Genomic DNA, 27,224 nt, shown 5'->3' on the forward strand with positions numbered 1-27,224 from the left:
GCGGGAGAGGACCGGGTGATTTAAATAAAATCGGAAAGCGAGGCGAGAAGGGGAAGAGGTGCAAGAAACAGGAGGCGGGCATCTCAGTTTGCTGCGAGAAGTGTCGCTCCGGGAGTGGGGCTGTGAAAGTCTTCGCAGCTCTCCGAGCTCTCGACGATGCACCGAGGAGATCGCTTGGATGCTCGGCTCTCAGAGTCGCGACTTTGCGCTCCGCTCAGCCGCCACTTTTGTTCCCCGAGCCGGGTCGCCGGGCCAAACGCAATGCGCACGCGCGGGCGGGGCGGGGCGCGGCGAGGTGGGGCGGGGCGGGCGGCTGGTTCCCGGCACCGCCCCCTGCCGCCCCGGCCCGCTCCATCCGGGCACTGCCGAATTAGCATCGTGCCGAGGCACAACTTTACCGCGGCCCCAGCGAGATCCAGGCGCGCGCGCCGGAGGAAATATAGTCCCTGCCGGCGGTCAGCTGGAGCGGGCGGCGGCAGGGCGCGCGCTGGGGGGCTGCGCGGGGCTCCCGGCGCCGGGAGGCCATGCGCCGGGTGGCGCAGGCAGCCCGGGCACCCGGCGCAACTTAGCGGCAGCCGGAAGAGTTGGGCGCCAGCTCTCCTTTCTTCCCTCTTGTCAGCCTCCTTTCCTGTCGGCGCTGCAGGAGGGGACTCGTGTGTCTCAGTGCCCGGGACGCCGGATCCGAGCTCTCCCGGTCTGGTTCCCGCCGAGCCGCACAACTTCCTGCGAGCTCCGGCCAAAGTGAGCGCAAAGTGCAGCCTAAGTTGCGGCGATGGAGCTGCAAAGCCGGTCCGAGGCGCTCGCTGTGGAACTCGCGCGCCACCAGGTAGGTGGTCTGGGAACCTGGGTCGGGGAGTAATAGTGGCCTGGGAAGTGGAAGCTGGAGGGACCCAAGCTCCATATCTTAACTCTTTTGATCTCAGGTGTGCTGGAAGCAGGCCCTTTCCTGGAACATGTCCCGGGGCTGGGATGTAACCCTTGGGTCTCCCTCTTCCCCTCGCTCCCGTGCGATCCAGCACTGTTTGCAGATCCAGGGCTCGTGGGACCCCAGCGTAGCGTCTTCTCTGCCACTGCCCCGTTTGCACAACTCGGGCACCCAGAAAGGGGACCCTCCTAGAGCTGCCCAAGGAACAGGGTGCATGGATAGTCCCGCTCCTAGCTTCCTGCTCCGGGCCCAACCCGGCACCGACCCTCACTGTTAGCAAAAAGTAGTTTGGCGATTGTGACTCAGTCGAGAGGCGGCCGGTGCCCGAGCGGTATTGCGGCGTGCGCGTGTGTGTGTTGGGGAGATTAGGACGCGACTTGAATATTTATGAGCTTTGCTCGACACGGACTCGCCGTGTTTACTTGGCTCTTTGTTCGTCCCCCCTCCCCCGGCACACACTCTTACACTCACTCGCACCCGCACCCCGGCCTGCAAACTTGCACGGCTCGGGGCGCGCCGCCGGGTGGCCTCGGCCCCCGCCCCGCCCCGGGAGCTGCCCCAATGAGGCGGCAGCCACAGGTAAGCTGCTCCGCGCGACGTTGCACGGTGGCCCGTGTGAGGGAAGCGGTCCCGGAAAGTTGGGGCGCGCTGCGGTTGGTCTGGCCTACCAGGTATTGGGTGGTGGGGATGCGGGGCTCCGGGCTCGCCTGTCCGCCCCCCGGGACGGCCAGGCTGAGCCCGCTCCTCTGTGTCTCCGTAGAACGGCGACCTCAAGAAGCAGCTCCACGAAAGGCAGCCACGGATCGCAGCGCTCAGCGACAAACAAGTAAGGAGGGGGCTATCCCCAGTAGGGGACCGGGGTCCAGGGAGGGTCGCCTGGCACTTTGGCAGCACCCTAAAAAGTGCCTGTGCAGTCGCCGCACGCTCCAACTCCCGTGGGGTTATGCTTGCAGTCCTCAAAGTTGCCGTCCTCCCTCCCTTTCTTGATAGAAAGAGCCGGTCTGTGGTGGCTGAGGGGAGCGCGAGGCGCCGGCGGCCGGCCAAAGATCCGCGCCGTACCTCCGAGGCGCCGGCTGCCCGGCGTCCATCTTGAGCGGTGGACATGTTTTGGGAACGTGGACATTCCCCGGCCTCGGCATCCCCTGATCCCTGCTGCGGTGGGAGGGGGACTCACGGGGGCGGCAATCGGGCCTGCACCCCAAACTCCTTGGAAGCCATTTCCGCGTGGTACTGCCGACCCGGTTTGGTGATCTTTCTCCTAGCCGGCCCCTTTCCGGCCATCCCGCCGGCCTCACTTTTTATTCTCGGAATCTGACGCCAGCTCCCGGGGAACAAAAGAAAGGCGCCCCCGGGACCCCCCAGTTCTGCCCTAACTTGAGTGTCTATGCCTGGAAGGGGATGTGGGGACCCGTGAGGAGCTCCAGCCATGGGGGTGCGCGCCCGCCGCCCCCACGGCGAAGAAAAGTTGTCCATTGTGAGTTAGTTGCGCTGAGCTCAGCGCTCCGGGTTTCAGCACCACGAACAGATGCCGCCGCCGGAGCCCGGCCGGCTGCGCGCCCTCGAGCCCCTCCCCCCCTGCGCGCGCCCTCGCCTCTGCGCGCCGCCGGCCGAGAACTTTGAGCTGTACAGCCAATGGAGCACCCGGGTCTCCGAGGCGGCGGGCGGGGGCGCGCCCCTCCCTCCCCCCGCGCGCCGCCCAGGCCCAGGCATAGCTTTCGCTTCCTTCGGAATGTCGCCTCCCGCCCCGGACTAGGGCAGCCAGAGGAAACCCCGGCCCGGTTGACTTTCCTCCCCCAGCCCACGGGTTCTCCCCTCCCCAGCGGCCCGGAGCTCGCAGTTGCCGGGGAGGATGCTTCGGCTCGCAGGCCGGTGCTCCTGGCCGAGTCTTTAAAGTTGCAAAGTGGTGGGAGGGGGCGCGCAAGAGCAGAGGGAAACGGCGGGCTGGACCCTAGGCTGGGGAGTAGGGCATTCGCCCCTTTCTATCGGAGCTGCCCCCCCCACCCCCGGGCTGCGCGCCCCCGTCCGCGAGTGGAAGCTTCCATTCCCGCCGGAGGGGGGCCTGCGCGCGGCCCCGCTGAAGTCGGGGAGTTCGCGGGGGGAGGGGACCCAGGCCCCGTATTACCATTTTGATTGCTTCGATGCCATTTTTTGGAGGGGGAGGGGTTGGAAGACCCTTTTCCGCAGAGCACAAAGATGTTTAATCACTGTGTAGAATCAAACCAGATACTTAAAAAAAAATCTAACAAATCTGGAACAGTGTGATAGCCTGCGTAAAACGCGAAGTTGTTGAGTTTTAGGCACGGAGTAGAAGATTTAAAAGGAAAAAAAAAACAGTGCTAGGTGCCTCTCTTCTCAACAATGTCTCTTTATGTGTGCGCTTCGTGCCAGTAGTTTCACTATCTGGAGTAGGTCTTTCCGAGCTTATGAGCGAGCGAGCGGCTTGTGGCAACTATTTCAGGGCCTTAAATTTTTTATGATAGTAAATGAGTAGCTATTTATCCTGTATTCCGGAATTTAGATAAGGCTACAAAGGAAATCTTTGAAAATCCTGTTTGAAGGTTGAGGCTGCCGCTGGGGGGGGGGCGGGGGAGAGGAGCCCTTCTACCCCCAAGACGCCTTTGCCTTTAAATTTGAACTCGGGAGTATTGCCTGCAAAGGAACTGTGCCTCCATCTTTTTGTGCGAGTGCTTTAAAAGAAAGAAAGGAAGCCAGAAAACTTTTGTTCTCTGGCCTTTAAAAAATGTTTCTCGTTTAGATGCCTAAAAATACCGTTTGGTAGGCAGCCAGGGTTTGGCCTGGCCATCAGAACTTGTGTTTGTGAAGGCAAGTCTGCTTTTCTGTTTCTCTTTGTGGCCTTTATATAAAAGGGCTCATAAAAGAGGGAGAGGAGCCTCCCCCCACCCCAGGTGGGGTTCAGCATACTAATAGAGTTGCCTGTTTCTCCCACGCTGGCTGCAACGGGCTCCCAGAGGTCACCTATGCAATGAGCTGGTGGATTTAACTGCCTGTGCTTCCTGGGGGGGGGGGGGGGGGCTTCGGTGGTGATTGGTAGTTTGGCTGGGACCAGGTGGATTTACAAGGTCAGAGGTGACTAGATATCCAGTCCGAGTTTTGCATGGGCAGCCCAAAACTTGCCCTGAAGAAGTTTATTGCAGTCCGGGAGTGAGGACAAAAAATTTTATAAGTCAGGTGTAGTGTAGTGCATATTTTAATTCAAGGAAGAATTTAAAGGTACAGTCTCTCTATAGAGTTATTTGGGGGGAAATCATAGCTGTTCCACCCCTGGAGCTGTTTTTCTGTGTTGCCCCTTGGAATATGAAATAAAAGGTTAAGTTTCAATTAAAAGTTCATAGGCAAGTGATAAAACTATATATAGTCAGAGTACAGTTTGCCTGTTCACTTCCTGTTAGATACACAGTATCAGTAAGGTAACTCTGCAACTATACAGTTTGTTAACTTCCTCTGTTAGATACACATTAGCATTAGGGTAATTCCCATAATGCCCTGCTTGCAATTGCCCTTGGCACTGGGATATTTTATTTTACTTTTCAGTTACTTTGAGAAATAGAGACATATCGACAGGACTCCTAAAAGTGGCTTTGTGAGAGGAAGGGAGAGAAATTCTGTGTACAGTTTTCCTCCCATCATGGGGGGGGGGCATGTCTTGTGGTCGAATACAAAATCCTGGTACATACCTTGTGTTTTGCAAGGGGAGTTCACATTCCCCCCCAACAGAACAGAGGTGTGAAGGTGGGATGGTGACCCCAAATAACAGGCAGCCTGCCAGGCAGGCTTTGGACCTGAGGTAGGACAGACTTAAGCTGTGCTGTGTGAAGCCTCTATTAGCTGCCTCAGTGGTTTTACTCTGAGAATTTGCAACACATGCTGAGATGCAGTAACATTTTAATCTGCATTGTCAAGCAAGAAGCACTTCCTGTAAATAACAGGCGAGTCACAGAGTCACAAATGTCAGTGCCTCTTCCCTCTCCTTTGGAGTTCTGTGCAGCCTTTAAAAGCTCATCAGAGCCTCGCCTGCCCTGCCCCGCAATCCGGAGTGAGCTGAGTGATCAGGGACTCTGCTGAACTGCAGCTGCAGCTCTTGTGGCATGGCCCGGGAGACCCTGTAGGTGAGCTAGGAGTCTGGGACACCACCTTATCTATCGATTTTATGGACTCTGGATCCTGAGGAGCTGTCCTCAAGTGTGGCCATAAAAATCTGTCTTTTTGAAAGGGATTATGTATCAGGTGCTCACAGGCATTGAATCATGTCTTCAGTGTGATTCGCTCTCTAGGTCAGACACCCGAGAACTCAACACTGGAATCTGTGTGCTGGTTTATTCAGAGTGCACTCGCCCCAAGACTGTCTGCTGAGAGGCTCTTTTATTTTCTGAGCTTTTTGCTCCAGAAAAGGAAACGTCCGACTTCTTCCCCAGCAAGAGTGAGGATCCATGTTAACAGAATGGTTATACATTAAAGAGAAGACACGGGTGAGAAAGGCTCTGTGTTTTACTCTACAAGAACCTGCTTGGGGCAAATGGACCGGAGCATGCTTGCACCTGAGCCTTTGGAGTGGGACTTGGACCTCTTTCTCCCACTCTCCAACACCCTGGACCTGCTCAGTGCTGTCCTCTCCTGGAAGATTTCAAAAGCCCTTTCTGCTTGTATATATTAGGGATAGAAGTCCCTCATCCTAGTAACCCACAGGAAGTTTGATGATTTTCCTACATCATAGGCCCTGGGCCATGGGTACCATCCATTTGAGGGCATTCATCACCCGGAAACTAGGCTCTGCCTTCTCCCTGGCCCCAGACCACTTGTCCATTCTGCCTGTGGGTTGTGTGTTTCTGGACTTTCATGCAAATGCAGCTGTAACTCTGCGTGCTTGGTATTTGAATAACCTGTGAGTGGAGACAGTACACTTTGCTGAACTGTTCACCTGTTGATGGGAATGTGTGTTATACCTTTTAGTAGAAACCCAAGCAGGCCTTCCTATTACGTTATTCATCATTACTGACTTATACAACTTGGGCAATGATCACTCTGAACCTCACCGCAACCTTCAGTGGTCTGGTTTTGCTCCTGAATGGAATCCTCGGGTGCCCCTTGTTTATCCTCTGATGGGGTGGTTCACTCCTTCTGCACTTAGCAGAAGACATTTTGGTTGCTCCTTAGCAATTTTCCTGTACCCCAAGCACATGTCTTGCCTTTGAGAAGGGCTGGCTGTTCACTGTCTTCATCTTGCATGGTCTTTTTTGTTAGGTTGTAAACCCCTCTATAGGGAGGGAACACTTTCTTGTGTTTGTTCTCAGGGTAGGGGGGAGTAGGGGTCGCTATTGATGAGTTGATGCTTCCAGGGTGAACAGATACTGAATGGTAGATTTTAAAAGTATGCCTTAGAAATGAATGGGCTGAGAAAAGAGGGAGACTCACCTCTGGAAACCTGACAGGGTCGGGTGTGGATGGCTGAGTTTCTAGGAACTCTGGGAAGGTGCTGTAGGGTGGTCGTGGTGTGAGTTTGAAGCTGGGCCAGAGCCTGGCTGTGTCCTCAGAACTCAGATGTGGCCAGGTGGGGCTGGTGGCCTTCGTAATCTCTGCATGTAAGAGGTAGGTTTGCTGGTAGGCTTCCTGGCCGTTAAACCCCAGGGAGGAGTGGAGTTACAGGTGGTTATGAGCTGCTCATCATAGGGGGCTGAAATCTGAGCCTAGGCCCTTTAGAGGATCAGAGAGTGTTCTTAATTGCTGAGCCAGCTCTCCGAACCCCACCCCACTCTGTGGGTTGTATGTGTGTGATGCATGTGTGCAAATGCCTGTTGAACCCAGATGGAGACATTAGATATCCTAAAGCTGAAGTGGATGCCTAGATGAAACCAGGTCCTCGGGAAGAGCAGCAAACACTGATTGCGGATCCAGCTCTCCAGCTCCATGGGTCTTTGAGACCAGGAGAAGAATTGTCATTCTCATGCTCTGAAGTGACATTTCAGAGATAAAGGAGAATTTCTACTTTTAATGATCTTTTGGAGATAAGATCTAACTATAGAGTCCTGGCTGACCTCAAACTTTCAACCTCTCTGCTCATATCCTCCTCCCCCTTCCCTGGAGAAGTTTAAAATTCACCTTCTATCTCTTAGTTCCCCATCCTGCCTTAGGGGCCCTACCAGTGTGAGTGTTGGGGAATGCTCAGCGCTTGTCCTGGATGCATATATGCAGACAGACACACAGACAGACAGACACACACACACACAGTGTAGACACGCATCTGTTCCTATTCCTGTGGACCTCTGCTGGAAACGCTCCAGTTAATCAACCCTACAGGTATGTAAAGGGCTCCTGCCCAGTGCTAGAGTCATGGAAGGCTTCTGTGTGGTCTCTACTGATGAAGGTTCTCATGCAGCTGGGGTGGTAGGCATGTCTACCCGTTCCTCAAGGCACAGTGGAGTTTTGACTCAAGACACTTAGTTCTTGGGAGCTGAAGAAGCAGTAAGCACTCTCTGGGTTGAGGGGCAGCTCCTAGGTAGTGAATTTGCACTAGCAGAGAGGGTGGAGACAGTGTAGGTGTGTGCACATGGCCTTGTGTTACTGCCTGTGCCTAAGGAGGCTGACACAGGGACTCTCAGCAAACACCTTTCTACCTGAATCTCCCGGTCAGGCTGGCCTGGCCAGTTTTTTTTTTTCTGGTCAGATAAGGGAGACTGCCTAGGTCAGATGATAAGGTCTCTCAGAGAATGGAATCGGTTGTTCTGTTTGCTTGTGGCATCAGCATCATCTCTGGGGGGGATGTTCAGCATAGTTGGATATGACAAGATACGCAGAATCCTACCTCACTCCCCAAATGCTCAAGTGGCAGGGCCTGCTTTGGCTAGGTCACCTTGGGTAAGCCATTATGTCTTTTTGCATTTGTTTGCCTTCTGTACTGTGGACAGGGATGAGACATCCCTCCCCAACCAGGCCTTCTGGAGGAATTAAGACAGTGGCTGGAAAAGTTTCACGGAAGCCCCAAAGTCGAGGGAAACTTTGAGTGGTATTTACTGCTTTTAGATTTGTTCTTGGACAAGCCTGCTGAACAAACCCAGAATTTCCAGCAGGTCTACAGACTGCTCAGGAAGTATGCTGTAGCCGTTTCTGTGGGAGGTGGCACTCGCCACCCCAGGGACCAGTTGATGACGGTGACTGCTGATGGTGACATCCTTTTCAGCTGGTCCAGAGAGTTCACTTTGATATTTTGCCTGTCAAAGCACCTACTGTCAGAACTGTGCGCTTGATTTCAATTAGGCCTGGATTTTTTCAATGAGATGATGCTGATAATAACTTTTGGTAATCCCTGGATGCCTCATTAGAGCTCCTGGCTATGAGGTTCACCCTGTGATGGAGCAGGCTCTCTGTCTGATGCCTTTGTCTCTTTGGGCTCTCTGTCTTTTTATTTCATTTGTGTGTGTGAGCTGGTGTTCTGCTTAGAACTGTTAACACTGGTTCTCAGGTTCTGTCCTTGGCAGTGGAGACTCCTGTCACCTGTGGGGAGGGCTCCAGAGGCCTCCTAGGGTATGTGCTGGCCCATCTGGCTCTCCCCTACAGAGAGACCTCTCAGAAGGCTCTCACTTGTCTTTAAGATGCCGGCAACAAAGGTCTATGGCACAGGTTTCCAAACTGAGCAGACTGGAACTATAAACCAGCTTCAGCCTTGGAGTTCTGATCTTTCCCGGTCAGTGTTCCCCACTTTGGAGGTTTGCGTCCCTCAACAAGAAAGGGTAGAAGCAACAGCTTACTGCCAGATAAGACCATAGAGTACAGGGCAAGTGGTTCATAAAGTGGTTTTACAGAGACAGCAGGTGATTTAAATGAGATGTTGCAGAAGCTCTGAGATTTGGCACCTTTATTTTTACCAGAATTGCAGGATCTACACCTTGCCTTTGGACACCTGCATCTCAGAGCCCCTTCCGTCTCCCATTCCTCCTTGCTCATCCCTTCCCTGACCCTTTGAGGAAGGACTGCTGGTAATTTTAGTTTTATTTGGGAGTAGACTAAACCATGGGGGTGGGGTGAGTGGAATGTTGAAGTCACGCAGAAAGTGGAGATGTTCTGAGTGTTGGCTCCTGGCTTCCTGGGGTGATAAATGGTAGTGGTAGTGTGTGTATGTGTGTGTATGTGTGTGTTGAGCCTGAAGAAAAATTCAGGTCAGAGCAAATGGAGATCATGGATTGGGCACAATTTCCCACCAGTCAGATGATTCTGGTGGTCATGGTGGGATTTTTTCAAAGATATAGAGAGTCCAGAAACTTTCAAGGGGTCTGGGCATTCTCTCCCTGTTCTGTCTCCGTTTTGCCTAGTTCCAGATTGGGAACATGTGGCAGATCAGGTCAGGAGACCTAGTGAGTGGGGACTAGAGAGGACAGACTCTGGACCTATAGATGAACCCCTGCATCTGCCTGCCACCAACCCCCCCCCCAACTTTGTGTTTGTGCAACCCTGGCATGAGCTTCTCTCTGTAGAGCTTGGGTTTTTCTTTTTGATGACAGCTGACATCCTGTTCTGCTTTAAGGTAGACTGATTCTTCTAATTCTGAAATAGTCTCTATTCTCTAAAGAGACAAGTGTACTTCCTTAAGAATGTTTTCCTTGTGAGTATCATTGTAGGATAGTATCTCCAATGTGGGAGAAGCTGCTGCTGAAGCTTCTTTTTGTCAGCTTCCTTCTAGTAACTTCTGATGGTCAGTAACAGGTGTCCCTGGCTCTCAGCTGGGCTGCACTTTTAGGGGACAGGGCTTGGCCCTTGTCCTCTTACTGACAAGTAAAGGATGTATCCACAGGCATTTTCTTCTAGGGCGGGGCATCCAGGAAGAAGTCAAACAAAAAGCAGCTAGTTTTGGTCCTAAGGTGGGGTCTCAGCAATTAGTGAGCTAGTGTCCTTTGTGCTAGGCCTGATGCCCAGCCTACAAGGGACAGAACACAGACTAGATGTGTTTTTTGGGTGGGAAAGAAACCTTAGTCACTTTTCCCTTTCCTTCTTTCTTTTTTTCTTTCTTTCTTTTGTTCGTTCTTTCTTTCTTTATTTCCTTCCTTCCTTTCTCCCTTTTTTTCTTTTTCTTTTTTTTTTCTTGAGACAGAGTCTTACTATGTAGCCCTGGCTGACATAGAACTCCATGTGCAGACTCCTTGACCTTGAATTTAAGAGAGCTTCCTGCCTCTGCCTCCTAAGTGCTGGGGGTTAATGGCATGTACCACTATACCCTGCTGGCATTTAGAGATGCTCTAAGTCTTTATACTCCTATGAACACAGCTGGAATTGGGTGCTAGACTTGAGAGTTGGTAGATGAAGATACCTCTCAGCATCTCCTAGAACTGGCCAGTGGGTTTTGGCCGAACATATCAGACATGAATACCAAGGGGATATATATTGGAGGACACATCCTCTCACAGAGGAGAAAGTGAGGACATGCATGAATAGAATGGGGACTGCGTCTAGTGACCAGAACTATCCGGAAGATTTAGTCTTCACCTACCATGCTGTGCACAAAAGGAGGAGAGCCCTATATTTGTTTCTCTTAGAAGCTGCCTCTCCCAGGCACTGCTGCTTTCAGAGACTGGGTCCTGCATGGGATGTCCTTGTGTTCCGACAACAGGATCACCCATCAAGAATCCCCAGGTGATGCTCTTATGACTCTAAAGTGATTCTTAGATGCCCGGTGGCAGCCAACTTCCAGGCTGCACAAGTAAGGAGCGGTCAGCGTGAGCAGCGTGGGCAGAGCCACTCTGTTCTGTTCTAGAGTTGTGTGGGAAGCCTGTTGGCTTAGATTACTTGCAGGGCTTTAGATGAAGGCTGTTTGTCTCAGCTTCAGTGTCCCTGTTTGTTGCCCATCCTGAGCACGCTCCTTGTTGCATTTGGAGTCTATGTTTGGGGATAGAGGTCTACAGCGGGCCTGTGAAGGGGGTAGGCCCTTTAAATAGAGGTGCTAGACATCGATAACCAGTGAGACCTCTGGGGGACATAATGCCTGCTCTCGTATTCCTTAATGGGTGTAACAGAGCCTTAGGAGATGGCAGTGGTGGGGCTGAGGTGGCTTTGCCTACAGATGCCAGCAAACTGCAGGCAGCCTTCTGGTGGTTACTTCAGAGAACATGAGGGCTGACCCGCTGAGATTCTGCAACCGTGAGACTTAAGATATTCAGAGGCTCTGAGGAGCTTCCCAGGTGTAACCACTCTGCTGTCCTGGTATGAGATTCCACGAGGTGAACGCAGCTGAACATAACATAACCAGAGAGATTGTATAACTACAGAGCCATTGAGGTTCCTCAAGGGTGTTTGCCATTTAGATCAGTGAGTGAGGCTCTTAAAGTAAAATAGACCTGCAGCTCTACCCAACACTGAGGCCCAGGTCAGCATAGCCAAGTTATTTTATTAATGCATTGTGCTGAGTGGACGTGAACGGGCAGTGTGGCCTCTTCTACTGTGGATCTAATTATAAACACAGGGGACGACACCAAATAAGCCACCTTGGAAGGAGGAAGAGTCTGGCAGCCGGGGTTAAAGCGGCCTTTAATGAACTTCCTTGGTACTTGTATCTTAGCAACACATTTTATTACATCCCAGTGCGGCTGGACTTGCGTAATAATTTATCCCCCCCCCCCCACTTTGAGCCCCAGCCCTGATGACTCAAGAGAAGAACGTGTGTGTATCCCTCTCATGCTTTCCCAGGGCTGTGTTTGCCTCTTTTTGGCTTTGTTTGATCAATAGAAAAGATAAACATGCTACTCTAGTCCCGGGACTGTCTGGCCTGGGGTTGCTGCACAGAGGGACGGTGTCCCAGGCTATCGAGGTGTGCAGCCCACGCCTAGCTAGGGTCCCACAAGGGGTGCTGCCTACAGCCTTATGGATTCTCTTATGCTTCTTGGGCTGCAATATTGTTTTTTTATCTGCCATTCAGTCTTGTGATCACAGTAATTCAGGGATGCATGGGGGGTCAGGGCGGAGAAGTTCCTGTTAGATAGAAGCTCCACAAAACCTGAAGGCCTCCAGGATAGGGGCTGGAGTGGGGCTGCCCACATCTCAAGTTACCATCCTCTGTGCTGTAACTGTCCCTTGGCTGTGCGTTTCCTGGGGCCACTGTGTCGTATGAGTACTGTTTGGGGCGTAAAGCAACAGTGAGTTAGCCAGTGGGTCTAGACACCGGGAGTCTGAAATTAGTGTATCTACAGAACCGAGCTTCCTCAATGGCTCCAGGGAAGGACCCTCCTCACCTGTCCCAGCTTCACTCCCAAGTACTCTTTGGCGTGTGGACACTTCACTCTAGGCTCTGGCTGTATCTTCACAGTCTCTGTTCCTTCTTTGGTGGTCTCTGTCATTTCTCTCTTTCTTTTGGTTTATGTTTTTGTTTTTGAGACAGGCTCTCGTGTATCCCAAGCTGGCTTCAAATGCTGTTCTGGGGATTGAGTGACCTGGGGTCATGGCAGCTAAGCTCTCCATATGTGAATGGAGCCACAGCCGCAGCCTGTTGGAATCTTCCACGATTCTGTAGATTTGTTCTCTTGTGCTTTGTTGTGTGAAGACATTCGTCTTTTAGGTTTAGGGGCCACTCTGTCCTGGAATGACCTCAACAATCAGATCAAAAGCCCTGTTTCCAGTTAAGGTCACAGTTCAAGGTTCCAGGTAGATGTGAACCATGGGTCTCACCTGAGCTTAGCATACCTGGGGGTTATAGGTCAGGCATGCCGCCCTGTTAGAAGGAGCGATGCCAGGCTTGCAATGTCCACACTCTGGCTTCCCTGTAACTGTGTGTTCTTCACAGGGAGAGTTGTGGACCAGCTGCTGAGTTTCCTCCACGGTGGGTGGTGTGACAGGCTGATTTTCCAAACTCATTGCTTGGTAGTGGGTTTGAGTATTTGAGTCGGGAGCTGGGGATTTGGCACCTGGAGAAGTAGGCATGTGACCCAGGTTGCTGGCGGTGTGAGGGTTGGTGTGGAATGGTCCTGCTTGACCAAGAGGCTGAGAATTTTTTTTTTTTTTAGTCAGTTTCTGGATCTGTAATGTTGTGGGGAGTCCTGAGAGTGGTACAGAGTTGCAGAGGTGTGCAGGACTAACTGCTGTTGGGGACAAAGGGGCCTGACAAGCAGCCTGGGCTGGGCCCAGAGGTTCCACAAAACCGTCTTGATCCCTCCAGTTTCTACCACATTGTCACTTGCCTTGCCTCTCCTGTGAGCTGCATTTGCCACATCCAGGTGTCTGGAATAGAAAGGGCTGAGAGCACTGAATTGGGTATAGACAGAGTTTGGGGGGGAGGGGGAGCATTTATCCTTCATGGTCATATGCCTCTCAGTGGGCCTGTCCCTGCAAGTGTCCAGGTTTATGGGATGAGGCTGTTGCTACCATCAACAATTCGAGGCAGGAGCTGGGGACAGGTCTGGCTGAAGAGCTATGAGGAAGTGTGTCCTTCCTGTTCCCAGGCCTTGAGCTGGAAGCTCAGGTGGCCTAACACCCTTCCGAGTGGTTTACTGATGTGATTTCCGCCTGTGCTCAGACAGCCCTGTCCTGGTTGAGGACATTCAGTCACCCAAAAGCTCCCAAACATGGAAGCCAGTGCTTGTACTTTGTCACTTTCTGTTCCCTTCGCTGTTTGGCCCCTGCTTATCACTCCAGTGTGGAGGCATCCTATAGAGCAGTATGTGGGCTACCAGTTGGAGATACTGAATCAGAGTTTTTGCTTCTCGTGAGACCCCTGTGGTCTTTACATACTCTTCCACGTCCTAGGAGCCCATAGATGCTGTGCTGTGGAGGGGTTCGGTTCATGCCGTGATGAAAGCACACATCATGCACAGACGTCGGAGTTGTGGTCGCTACCTCTGCTGTGCTAAAATAGTGGCCAGGGAGAGTTGAGCTAAGGATGTGTCTCTGTGGCTCCCCCTTGTATCTCCAAACTCCACATCTGGGACACTACTCAAGCCAAGCCTGGGAGAGAAGCACTCCCTGGGTACACTCATTATGTCTTTACCCTAGTTTCTCCATGTTTGGCCCTCCTGGATATGGCCTCAGATAGAGCTTCTCTTCTGCCTCCCAGCCCAGTCTGCTGACCTCATCCCCTAGGCCTGACCGGTATGTGGCAACAACAGCTTTCTTAATCATTGCTTGATCTGGGGCCACACAAGGCCAAGCTCCTCCAATAACATGTTCCTTGTCCCACGGTCTGCTGGGAGGAGGTGTTCTGGCTGCAGGAATCATTTGTTCCTCAGGGGCTACAGTTTGAGTACTTTGGGTTAGACCCATGATGGACTTTTTTGGGCAATCAATTAAGTCAGTCACCACTGTGCCTTGAGTGTCTGTGGGGTGCTGGGTATGGAGGACACTCCATCACTCAGCAGGAAGGGTCTCACATCTCAAGCTCTGTGCAATCCCGTCAGAGACTTGTGACAGATCAGAAGCTGGAGAGGAACCAGTAGCCTGGCTTTAGCCTGTTAGCATCGTCAAGTGTCAACAGCAGCACCCCACTTGGGGCTTTGCATGTCTCCTGTGCAGCCTTCATCCACTGTCCCAACTCAGGGACAACCCAGGGACTGTTGGAGGGCAGATGTCAGCCCTGAGAGGGTGCGCAGTGGGGCTGATGGAGCAGGCAGGCTGGCTGGCGCAGGCCTCTTGTGGTGTTGGCAACAGCTTTGGGTCTGCAGTGCTCAGCTCCTGGACAGGCCTGTTGTAACATTTTCTCCATTTTCCACAGGAAGGTTCCAAGTGGAGGGAGCCTGCCCAAGGCCCCTCCCATAGCAGGGGGAGAGGGGTGGAGGAGAGGACAGCAGATTTCAGAAGGGTCTCCCTTACTTCTGTAGGCATTATTACCTTCTCTGCAGAGAAAGAAGCTAAGACTTGTTTATGGCGATACAGTGTAGGTGATAGAAGTCTTACTGTTATTGGGTACATGGGCCAGCAACTCAAGCCCATTCACGGTGTGTCACTGATACTCTGACTTATCTCCAGAACCCCCAAATCTGCTAGAGTTGAGACTCTGTCCCCACTACAGAGCTTTCACCCCCTCTTCCAAGCACCTTCTGCTCCCTTCTGCATCTTAGTTTCCTTCTGATAGACAAGCACGTATTGGCTTATTTCATTCAGCATAGTGCCATCCAAGCCTGCCCATGTGCAAACAAGAACAGGAATTTTCCTCTTGTTATTTATTCATTCATTTATTTATTTTATTTAGTTTTTGTTTTTTTCAATACATGGTTTCTCAGTGTAGAGTTGGCTGTCCTGGAATTTATTCTGTAGACCATGCTGGCCTTGAATTTACAGAGATCCACCTGCTTCAGCCTCCCAAGTGCTGGGATCAAGGGCTTGCATTACCAGCAGCTGGCAATTTCCTTCATTTTTAAAGGCAGAGTAATAGTTTCCATGTACAGACCTCTTTGTCATCTGTAGCATCAGGTTCCTTCTCCCTTTTGACTCTTATGATAGTTGCTGTCAAGTATGTAGTGAGCAGGTACCTCCATTTAGTCTTCAGGGGTGCAAAGATACACTTTGTACCAGCAATGGGATGCTAGGACACACTGTTTCTCCTCCCAGACAAATTCAAAACAGATGTCTGAGAGCTGTCAGATTGTTAACTTGTTTATTCTCTGGAGTCAGAACCCAGTACTGACCACTGCCCATCTTACTCAATGTTATGATTAAGGGAAATTCTTTCCTTCCTTCCTTCTTTCCTTCCTCTTTCTTCCTTTTTTCCTTTCCTTCTTTCCTATCTATCTATTTATCTATCTATCTATCTATCTATCTATCTATCTATCTCCTTTCCTCCTTCTTTTCTTCCTTCTTTCCTTCCTCTTTCTTCCTTTCTTCCTTTCCTTCTTTCCTATCTATCTATCTATCTATCTATCTATCTATCTATCTATCTCCTTTCCTCCTTCTTTTCTTCCTTCTTTCCTTCCTCTTTCTTCCTTTCTTCCTTTCCTTCTTTCCTATCTATCTATCTATCTATCTATCTATCTATCTATCTATCTATCTTCCTTCCTTCTTTCCTTTCCCTTCCTTCTGTTCTTCCCTTCTTCCTTTCTTTCTTTTTTCTGAGACAGTGTTTTTCTTAGTAGTCCTGGCTGTCCTAGAGTTCTCTTTCTAGACCAGAGTTGGTCTGGAACTCACAGAGATCCACGTGCCCACATTCTTAATGTCAGTGTGGATATCTGGTGGGATGTTATTGATTGTCATCAGACCTTAATACACTTAGAGGAAGTATGTCCATGTGCATATCTACGTCCCCAAGGCAAAGACATGCTAGGGCTGGGGAAGCTGTCAGGAGACACCTACTCCCTCACAGACAACAATACCAAATGAATTTCAAGTATCAAAAAAAAAAAAAAAACCCAAAACAAAACAAAACAAAACTCTGTGATTGCTGATTAGCGCATGCCTTTAATCCCAATACTCCAGGGGCAGAGGTAAGGTGGGTCTCTGAGTTTGGAGTCAGCCTGGTCTACAGAGTGAGTTTTGTTTTAGGACAGCCAGAGCTACACACAGAGAAACCCCATCTCAAGAAGCCATGAATTAATTAAATAAAATGTAGGTGTTCAAAGTGTAGACCAGCTGTGGTGTTTGTTTAGACTTTATATTATACGAGTTGTTCTTTTCTGTCTTGTATGATTATCACACGTGAGGGCAACTGGTTCTCCTGAACTCTGTTATTCATTAAAACATTAACATTCCTGTAGCAGTGTCTAGATGTGGCAGGCACCATCCTATGTGCTAACCCATTGGAACATTTAATCTCTGAGTCAAATGCCCAGGTTGAGGGCTGGTGATTCTTCCCACCCCGAGCTCCTCCCCTCTCTCCACAAGCAAGCAGTCCATAGCTCATAAAAGTGGAAAATGATAGAATGGTCTGCGGACACACTGCTGATGTGTCGGCAGGCGTTTCTCCTCTTATGTAAACTGGGGAGACACTTGGGTGATGGCAGAGGTGGGGAGCATTTGTGCTCAGGGATCAGAGAACCTGGAGATTCCCTCCCAAGTGGACACTTCTTCATGATATCAGCTCAGATTCTACTCCAGAGCCTTGTTAGTTTTGTGACCTTGGACTTGCTCTTTTTGAACCTGGGTTAGCATCTGTGTACCCAAATTTGTGAGATAGGGGTCACCAAGTGCCTTGTAGGACTGGAGGCAGGAGGACATGTGATGGGTATTGCAGAGCCTGGCACATGTGGCTTTGAGGTGACATGGTCTCTGCTCACATCTCCTGGTTGCTCCCCTCTGCTGTTGGCTGCACAGATGCCCAATGCTGTGGAGCCCTTCTCACATCAGCCCGACATTTTCATCTTGCCAACACTACCCCCTAAATACTTCTTTTCCCACTTCTGCAGCTGCCCTTACTCAACCTTTCAGCTGCTCTCACTAGGGAAAGACCAGCAGATTAGGTGGCTTCTGTCCCCAGTATCCATCCTCCGTATTGTCACCAGTGTTATTTATTCTAAAGTTGACCCCAATATGCCAGATGCTCTCACCAACTCCATGGCCGATAGCAGTTGTCCGGGATGTTTGTTTGACTTCTCACGTGGGTGCACATATGGGAGAGGAAAAGATTCTGCTGGAGGCAACGTGGTCATTCAGAGCACCACTACACCTGCCCTCGACCTTCCTTGGGAGGTGGTTGGCTCCAGTTTAGAGGCCACGGCCTGAGGAATAAAATCCAGGAGGTATTTCCAGCGAACAAGTGGGGCCGTTCACTGTCTGGCCCCAGGTTCTTCAGCAGCATCTCCTGGCACTGCTGAAGTTCTGGGTTCTTTAGACTAGAAGAACTCTGGGTTCTCCTGGACTAGATTGTGTGGTAGTGGTGATCATGACACTGGTGATAGTAACCACGATGGTGATGCTGATGGTGGGGATGGTGACTATGATTGTGGTAGAGATTGGCTGAGATGGCAATCGTTATGTCAATGTCGAGGGTGGTGACCATGCTGGTGATGGTGATGTTGGTGGTGGCGATGGTGACCATTATGTCGAGGGTGGTGACCATGCTTGTAATGGTGACCGTGATGATGGATGTAAGGATGGTGGTGACTCTGATGGTGTTTTTCTGATGATAATGGCAGTTTAGCAGTGATGAGAGTGCAGTTGAGTGGTTTGGCTCGTGGTGGTGCTGCTGCTGCTAGTGGTTGAGTTGTTAGACGGCAGTGCCAGCCCCTGTACCAAGCATGTCTGAGGAAATGTGGTTCTCTGCATTAGCAGAGAAGCGTCATCGAAGTCTTTTGTAAGTGACTTGAAAACCATGAGTGCTAGAGCTTGCTGGGTGTAGATTTGCCACTTGATGGCAGATGACACTTGTAACTGCAGTGTCCTGTCAGTGAAGGAAAGAGGTGAACGTCAGAGGTGTAAGAAGTAGGAAGCGTAGTCTTAAGTGGTAGTGGAAGTACATGGAAACCACTATTGCTTGCTTTATACCCCTGAGGATGCAATGCCGTTGTGTGTCTGTGAAGGAGAAACAAAAGCTTTATAGTTCCTAATCTCTCCATCAGGGAAGAATGCTGTGTTTCCCGAAAGAAATCCTACAAAAGCCTTGTAGAGCTAATGACAGAGCAACTTGGAGGACTTTTAACGTACATGGTGTCCCCTGTCATCTAACGGCCACAACATGGCTCAGCTCAGTGTCTTGGGTGCTGAGATTCGGGCTGTCACTCTTCTACCTACCCCAACAGAGGTTGGTGGCCATAGGCAATGCTGAGGTTCAAAACAGAAATATCAGCAGTAGTGCGTATCTCAATGTGATTTGTCTGGAAAATGAAAGCTCTCAGTGAAGAAACAACGAGCTAAACAGTTCTTCCTGTTCTGCAGATTAAGTTGATAAATCATGGAGCAAAATGTAGGTACTCATAAACAAATACGAGGTGTCCTGGGAACTTCCACCGTACTCCTAAGAACAGGGGGCCATAGATTTTTTTTTAAAGATTTACTTAATTTATTTATATGAATACACTGTAGCTGTCTTCAGACACGCACCAGAAGACGTCATCAGATCCCATTACAGATGGTGGTTGTGAGCTACCATGCGTTTGCTGGGATTTGAACTCAGGACCTCTGGAAGAACAGTTAATGCTCTTAACCACTGAGCCAACTCTCCAGCTCCCATGGTCATAGATTTTTTAGCTGAGGCACGTTACCCATGACCAGGATGCAGGCTTCATGCAGGTCCCTCAGCATTTCCACCACCATCAACATCACAACAGGTCCTTGACTGCCTGCCTGCATCTGTCTACCTATACAGATACCTGGTGTCTCTCTACCCGGAGGACTTCACCATGAGGTGCAGGGTTCTGTGTGGTCACGTGCCACCCACAAGATTCTGGCACCTCTGAATTGTGAGAACTCTGGCTCTATTTGAGGTAGCCACTTAGTCTGGATACCCGAAAAACTGGAAAGATAGGGTTGATCTTGCCTTTTTAACCTCTGTTGGTTCATTTCCTCTTAGGAAGTTGACAGTAATGATTATTGTGATGAAAGGGATGATAATGATGTCAAAGTGATAGATTCTGATCAAGTGATGATGGATGGGGATGGTCATGATGGGGATGATTGATGGGAGGTGGTGGTGATGGTGATGATTGACAGGTAATGATGATATGATAATGGTGATTGATGATTGATAGGCCGTTGATGGAGATGGTGATTATGGTGATGATGGTGATGGTTGACAGAGATGGTGATTGATGGTGGCAGTGATGATACTAAAGATGGCGGTGGCTATGGTAATGATGCTGATGGTGGAAATGATGCTGATAACAATGGTAATGCTGGTGAGTGAAGGGAGGTGTGGGTAGTGTTAGTGATAGTGATAGCAACCATAGTGATGATGGTGATGTTGATGATGACTATTAGGATTACTATGGAGAGATTATTAGCCTAATAGTGATGGCAGTCGTGCTTTACTAATGTCTAGGAATAAATGCCGGAGGAGATTCACAGATAAGGAGAAGCCCTGTATCAGTCAGGGTTCTCTAGAGGAACAGAACTGATAGAATGAATTTCTTTCTTTACACACACACACACACACACACACACACACACACACATATGTAAAGGGGATTTATTACAGTGGTTTACAGCCTGTGGTCCAGCTTCTTTAACAATTTCTGTCTACCAGTGGAAGACCCAAGACTCCAGCAGTTGGTCAGTCCAGAGGCTGGAGGTCTCAGCTGGTCTTTAGTATATGTTGGAATCCTGAAGAAGTAGGGTCGAAAACTAGTCAAGTAAATGCACTTGCCAGAGAGAGCTAGCAGGCAGAGACAGAGCTCCCTACTTCCAAGTCTTTTATATATGGCTGCCAGCAGAAGGTGTGGCCCAGGTTAAAGGTGGAGCTTCTGACCTCAAAAGATCCAAACTAAAAGTGGGTCAACTTTGAAACCAGGAATAGCCATTACAGGCTCAAATGAGCGCCTTGGATTTCCTCACCCACCTAAGTAAGGCATGGGATCTCTTAAGCCTCAGTTTCCCTATCTGTAAAATAGGAGCAACAATAGTCTCTGGAGCACTACAGCTTGTGCAGATGTTAGCGTTTTATCATGGTTTAGGATACACTGGATTTTTACAAGTGAAAATTCTCTTTTCATTGTAAGCTAACTCGTAGGTACAGAATACCATACAAACCCCATGTATGGCCTAATGGATCATCTTACAAATACCACCCATGCCAAGAACTGCCAACCACACCAAAAGCCTCTCCCAAAATGACCCTCAGCCGCTGCAGAAGAAACTGTCCTGTCTTATAGTAACTGCTGTCTTTGAGTTTTTCGAAAAGGTGTTTTCTTACCCCAACATATATTTCTGGATGGGACAGTTTAGTCTGATCCTGTTTATTTTGGTCAGGGTTTCTGTTGCTGTGATAAAACAGTATGGCCAAAAGCCACCCGAGGAAGGGCTTATTCCACTCAAGGTTCCATTTAATAATTAATTCATCATCAAAGGCCGTGAGGGCAGGAACTCAAGCTGCACTTGGAGACAGGGGGAGGGGTGCTGTTTTCTGGCCTGCTCTCCGTGGCTTGCTCAGCCTGCTTTCTTATAGAACCCAGGACCACCAGGCTAGGGATGGCACCACCCACAGTGGGCTGGGCCAGGGGTGGCTCCACCCACAATGGGCTGGGCCAGGGATGGCACCACCCAGAATGGGCTGGGCCCTCCCCCATCAAGCACTAATTAAGAAAATGCCTTATAACTGGATCTTATGGAGGCATTTTCTCGATTGCGGTTCCCTCTTTTCTAATGGCTAGATTGGAGGACATCACCAGGGCACTCTGGGTACAGAAACATCAGGACGGGACACCTGGAGTCAGGGTTTGATGGCCTAAGGACCATGTGCCAAAGTCTCAGTCCCCTTGGCATCTCTTTTACAGACACCAGAGTCCCCAAATCTCCCGGCTCACCCTCACTTCCACTCAGACTGTGGGATGTCAGAGCACTTCAAGCTCAGTGGCTCACTAGGCCACCCTGGGAGATGGGGTGATCCCTGCCATCGGTGAGGCCTGCCAGAGGCATGAAATGAGTACGGGGTTGGCCTGCTCAGCTTAAGAGGTAATTTATTTACATTCATATTGGCACTAAACATAAACACCCCTTCTGAGGGAGGAAAACCTTACTATGGGGATACTCCAGTTGCCTGTCCCGGCCGGTCAGCGGCTGTAATTATGTGGCTCAGAGGCCTGTCACTGTGACGTCACTCAGACTTCCCATGTCTAGGCTTTCCTCCATTGCAACCCAGGGACCATTGTGTACTCAGGGTGTCTCCACACTGCATTTTCTAGCCCCAGACTCTGGCAAAGCCACAGGTGTGTAGCAAAGCTAGACATGTGATGAGTTGGACGATACTTGGCTTCATCTTCTTTTTTCTCCCCTTCATCTTCTTATTGATTGGGTGTGTGTATAACTGTGCCGTGACTGGCTTGTAGAGGTCATGGGACCAGTTGACAAAGTTGGCTCTCTCTTCCCGCCATGTAGGAATTAAACTGGAACTGTCTGGTGTGACGGCAAAGGTCCTTATATCCTTATAACTTACTGAAGGTAGAGGCTTTTCTAGGAAGAGTGAGGCCTTAGTAACACACACATGTACAGGCACACAGACAGAGGGACGGGTGGATGGACATGTGCCTGCATGTACATACCCGAACACATTCTCACATACACATACACACACACACACACACACACACACACACACACACACACACAGAGAGAGAGAGAGAGAGAGAGAGAGAGAGAGAGAGAATTTTCCTTGGGACCAACCCCTGTGTGTGCTCTTCTTGCTTATCTCTGGCTCTAAGGAGGAAGCTCCTCCTCTCAGCTCTCAGTCTTTGCTCAGTTTCCACTAAGGAGCTTTTATAATGTGGTGCCCTGCACCAGTGAGTGCCATGATCCCAGGGCCTAGGGATGGCCATATTTCCCAGCCACCTTTCCAGGCACCTGCTGAGAAGTGGGACGTGTGATCCCCTTTTTCTATTGTAGGTGATTCAGACCCAGCTTCACCCCATTCGCCTGTGCACACATCTCCATCCAAACCCAGTTTTATGCTGTCCCCTGGAGCTTTGTCTTGGGGTGCTGCTGGCTCCAGTCGGTCAGTGTGGTTGCTGTTTCATTCTTATATTCTACTTTCAGCCCCTAGAACTTCCATTTCTACTAACCCTGTTACTCTGTGATTTATCTCTAATGAGCCACTTAAAAAGTCAGCAGCGATCACTACATGAAAAATTCCAAGTTCCGGTGCCTTCCATAAACCTTGTTAACAATTCCCAGGAACGAAGTCTGAAGTTAATGACAGTCAACAGCCTCATCTCATGTGGAATGCCTTCTTTTGTCTTAGTTTGTATATGAACCCTGTGGTTGTTGCTGGGTAAATGGCCATGAGGTGCTGAGTTGGGGACCCTCGCAGGACAAGCTGAGTTGCGTGGTCCTGAAGATGGGTTAGGAAGACATAGACTTGGTGAGGTCCATACTCGGGATGGCAGACCTGCACGTCTTAGTGAAATTGACATTCCCAGCCTTGGCCTCCTCATCTGTGACATGGGTTTAGCAGCTCCAGTGTTGGGAGCTTGCAGAAGGCGATGGTGACCTGTGCCTACATTTGGTGCTCAGAGCTTACTCCCATCTTCTTTCCATTGTCCTATTGTCAAAGTCATTTGTACCCTTCTGCCATCGGATGGACCCTAGCCAGACACTGCTGGGGATCTCTGGGCCGAACCATAGGCTCAGAATGGAGAGTGATGTGGTCTATGTCAGAACCAGGTGAGAACTTAGTTAAGTCCACACTCCTGCTCCCCCTAGAACAGTCATTAAGAGCATGGTGTTTTGCAGGATACAGAACAGCCAGGCGCCAAGTAGGAGTCCTGAAGTTCCCCAGGGCAGCACAGCCCTTCCTGGGCAATGGGGTAGTGTGTGAGGCCAGTGTTTCTACAGCAGGATTGCCATGGTAACTGGTCCATTTACACTAAATTGCAGTCATGGTCACCCTTTTGTCAATCTTTTTTTCTAGAATTCTCAGAATCCCTCCTTCCTGTCCTTGAGCAGAGAGCCCTAGGACCTGCTGCCATCAGCTCTGTGTTCCTGTAGGTCCCCAGAGGAGTGTTGTGTGTGGCCACATAGATGACAGTGGTCCCTGTTCCCTCCAGAAAGAGCAGTTAAGGGTCAGGCCTAGCAGAGATTTGTTCTGAGCCAGCTCCACTGTGTACCAATCAGAAACGCCAGACAATCACCTGGTGCCTTTGATTCTTGGTTCCCTCCTCAGTGGGATTAGCCTAATCCTTAGGCTGTGCGTTTGTTGCTCAGTGGCTCCAGGAATTCTCAACTATAGTTGCTGCATTCCAGGGGCTGGATGAAGTGCTAGGCAAACCCATATCTGGAGACCTAGGGGTCTGCAAGCTCAGAGCCAAGGCAGAGGCAGATCTGTGTATACCAACTTGGTGAGAGAAAGGAGTTTCCAAGGAGCTACCAGCCTCACCAGGGGCTGCTAGAGAAGTATTTCCAAAGATGCCGAAAGTGATGAGGAAGGTGTTTGTTTAAAGACAGGCCAGGCCAGCGTCTCACCTCCCTTCCTTCTCTCTCCATCAATTTCTTCCTGTTTCCTCGCTTCCATCCCTCTCTTTTTTTCTCCTTCCTCTCTCCCTTCCAGGTCTCTCACTGTTCTCTCTTTCTCAGCACAATCCAGACCGTCCTAGGCTTTCTCCGATTCCTTTTATGTCCTTGGTCCCAGAGACAAACAGCTGGCCACCCTACTCTTGATCCCTACCCTCACCTCTACCTCCACCCATGTCTGCAGACAGCAGCCCAGGGAAGCCAACAAAGCTTGGGAGTTATTTATTTCTCGTTCTGCAGAAATGTTTATTTGAAGGCAGGAGGCAAGGTGGAATGGTTTGATTTGATTAGCAAGTCTAAAATGTATTAGCCACAAGACAGAAACGATATTACAATTAGTGCTAATTAGCCAGGCTGATGACTCGGAGCTCAGTGCGGGGTGGCAGATGTTGGTTCCTGGTCCTGGGTTAACCTGAGAGGGCACAGTACCCTTGTGAAGTGTCTTGGTTCCCTGGGGTGGCCGACCCTGGACCAATTAAGGTCAAGACTGAGTAAAAGCTAATTAGTCACCTTGGGGAGACTCAGGTGCGGTACTTTATACTTGTGTGTAAAGGGGGACAAGGGTGAGGAGCAATGCCTTTGGAGCCCCCAGCTTCCAAGCTACCCCGAATTAGCACCACCAGTGACCAGGGACCTCCTTTTTGCCCTCTCATCTCTCTCTCTTTAATCTTTGTGTGTGTGTGCGTGTGTGTGTTTTTACACTCATGTGCATGCATGGTGCAAGCTTGCATGAGAGTGCCGTGTCATACCTGCAGAGGTCAAGGGACAGCTGTAAGCATTGGTTCTCATCTTCCACCGTGTTGGAGGTAAGACCTCTTACTGTTTGTTACTTTGTGCACTGGACTGACTGTTCTGTAACGTGCTGGAACAGTTACTTTCTATCTACTTTCTATCTCCTATCCTGGCACAGGAGAAGGAGTAGAGACCAATCACTGTGTCCAGATTTTGTGTGCCCTGAGGATCTGAACTCAGCTCCTCATGCCTGTGCAGCAAGCCCTTTACCCACTGTCTCTGCCCAGCCTTGCTCTCATGTCTTTATAGATATTTATTATAGCACAGTTCCCTCCAAACCCTATCGCTCATGTGCACTGAAGGCTGCCTTCTGAGAAGCCTCTGCTGCCTCTCTCAGCGCAGGCCTGGCCTGAGGTTGTATACATTTGTTAGATGTGTATTGATGCTGAATATATATCTGGGTCAACCCAGGAGCCACATGACCACATCTTTACACATTAATTTACTCTTTAACTAGGTATGTCCATGACCCCAAACAATAAAGAGGACCCCCCTAAACTTGCCCCACGCTCAGGATCCCTAGTTTCTCCAACAGACTCACATATACAAACATTCTTCAGAGAGGAAGCACCAAGGGCCCCTTTCATAGGCTAGGGAGGGGAAGTGGTCGCACAAGATGGTGCGTGCACTAAATGTCACTCAGTGGTGTGTTTGTAAAAGGCAAGCGAAATGCAGATTTCATCAGAATTTAAAATGCTAAGCCGGAGTTTAGAAGCTTTGATGGTAATCTGGATTGTCAATTTGAGCGGGTTGACAGTCACCTAAGAGAGAACTAAAGCACACCTCTGGGTGTGTCTGTGACCCTGGGGCTGTATCCGGAGTGGATTGACACGCAGGGTGACAAATGAGGAAGAGCCTGTCATGCGGCCGGTGCTGTACAACAGGTGTAGGCCAGTGTGGGCTGGTGTGAGTGTATTCCATTCTTCCTGAGTGAGTTGTCTGTTGTGGCTGTCATTGCCTGTGACATCACACTCCAGCTTCTTGGGCTTTTCGGCAGACTCACACCAGTGAACCCAGGAAGCTTCCAGACCTTGCAGACCAAGGCTGCATGCATCATTGGCCTCTTGTTCAGAGAATCCCCGCTTCCTTTAATTTGGGTATAGTTCCTTTTCAAATGTTAGACATTTTAGCATTCTGATCTTCAGTATAACACAGATTTGTGTGCATCTATAAAGCACGCCTGCAGGTGTGGGTGTCTGTGTCCTGGGCGAGGACCAGGTGGGTATCCTCTAGACTGTGGCACCTCCCCAGTTTTCCAGAGAAGGCTGTGCAAGTTTCAGAGACAAGGTGTAAGACCAGGATGTGAAGCCAGCTGTGTCAGTTGGAATGTAAGCTGTAATTTGCCTTTTCCCCCTGGACTGGCATAAACACTATTAAGTTTTGTTTTTAATCAAGCTAAAAATCTAGATGCAAAGGAAAATGGATGCGCGCCCTCTCCTGGGAAAGCTGGGAATGGAGCCTGGCAGCCATAGGTGAAAGGTTGGGTCTTCGCTCACTGGGCACCGTGGACAGCTCTAGAACCAGCATGAGCCTTGTTTGGTCAGCACCACGGACAGCACCAGAAGCGGGACGGGGCAGCATGGGGAGTCTGGTTCAGGACCACGGACAGTTACGCATTTCCTCTGGGTGGCTGCCACAGTGCTCACAGTTTGTGCTCTGCAAAGACAGTCAAAAACCTCTTTTGCTGCCAGGGTGAGGGGAGGGCGTAGGTGGGATGAATAGTGGAGTGTCAGATGACAGGAAGGACAGGAAGGTGCCTAGTTAGTCCTAGTCCATAAGTCCTGAGACTGATGTGACCAGTGCCACACACTTCCAGGCTGGCTGTGGCCAGACAGGAGCAGGCAATACTGCAAGTCATTGGTCAGTTCCTGCTTCAGAGGTGACAGCGAACTCCAGACAGGTGCTGGTGTCCTTTGGACTGGACTCCCCGAGGGGCTGGGCTACTGAAGAGAGCTGAAGTGTCATTCCTAAGATTGTGGCCTCCATCCTGATAAAAGATATGTTTCTGGAAGATTCTCTGTGCTCTTAAAGGCCCTGGACTGGGGATGTGGTGTGAATAGAGTAGAAGGAGATGGGGAATCAGCTTTCGGGAGGCAGGCTGTGGCTCCGTGCTGAGAAAGAGAGAGACGGACAGGATTTTCTTGGCTTTGAATCTGACAGCATTCATTAGTTCATTCATGTTTCATTTTGATTTACTTGTTCAATGATCGGGTGCTGAGCAATGTTACATGATCGAAACTTTCAATAACAGGGAATGCTCTGCTATTTGCTGATATGCCTACATCGCCACCCGCCACCCAGGGCTTATTAAATCTAAATAACGTTCACACTCGGCAGCTCTGATTTGAACAGCAAACCTAGCACGGGAGGGAGATGGATGCCTGCCGTCTGTGTGACTATCTCCTCTCTCTGATTCTCGCTTGATTTGCATGCAGTACAG

The 27,224-nt window shown here is 50.2% G+C and overlaps 1 protein-coding gene across 2 annotated transcripts in view; it reads left to right on the plus strand.

Moving 5' to 3' along the window:
- Window positions 1-772: 772 nt before the first annotated feature.
- The window catches only part of PHF21B (PHD finger protein 21B), a gene marked incomplete at its 5' end in the record, with an annotated part of 69,672 nt that continues 43,220 nt past the window's right edge, over window positions 773-27,224 (plus strand). Inside the window, 2 exons of one of the 2 annotated variants that reach the window (XM_080939694.1) lie at window positions 773-826; window positions 1,686-1,751. In XM_080939694.1, the coding sequence (XP_080795820.1) occupies window positions 773-826; window positions 1,686-1,751 (120 nt within the window). Of the gene's footprint in view, window positions 827-1,486; window positions 1,505-1,685; window positions 1,752-27,224 lie in introns of those variants that run through there. The other variant, XM_080939695.1, reaches the window with a different exon arrangement.

This window comes from Micromys minutus (genome assembly GCF_963924665.1).
Source record: "Micromys minutus genome assembly, chromosome: 27".
NCBI classification, from domain to species: Eukaryota; Metazoa; Chordata; class Mammalia; order Rodentia; family Muridae; genus Micromys; species Micromys minutus.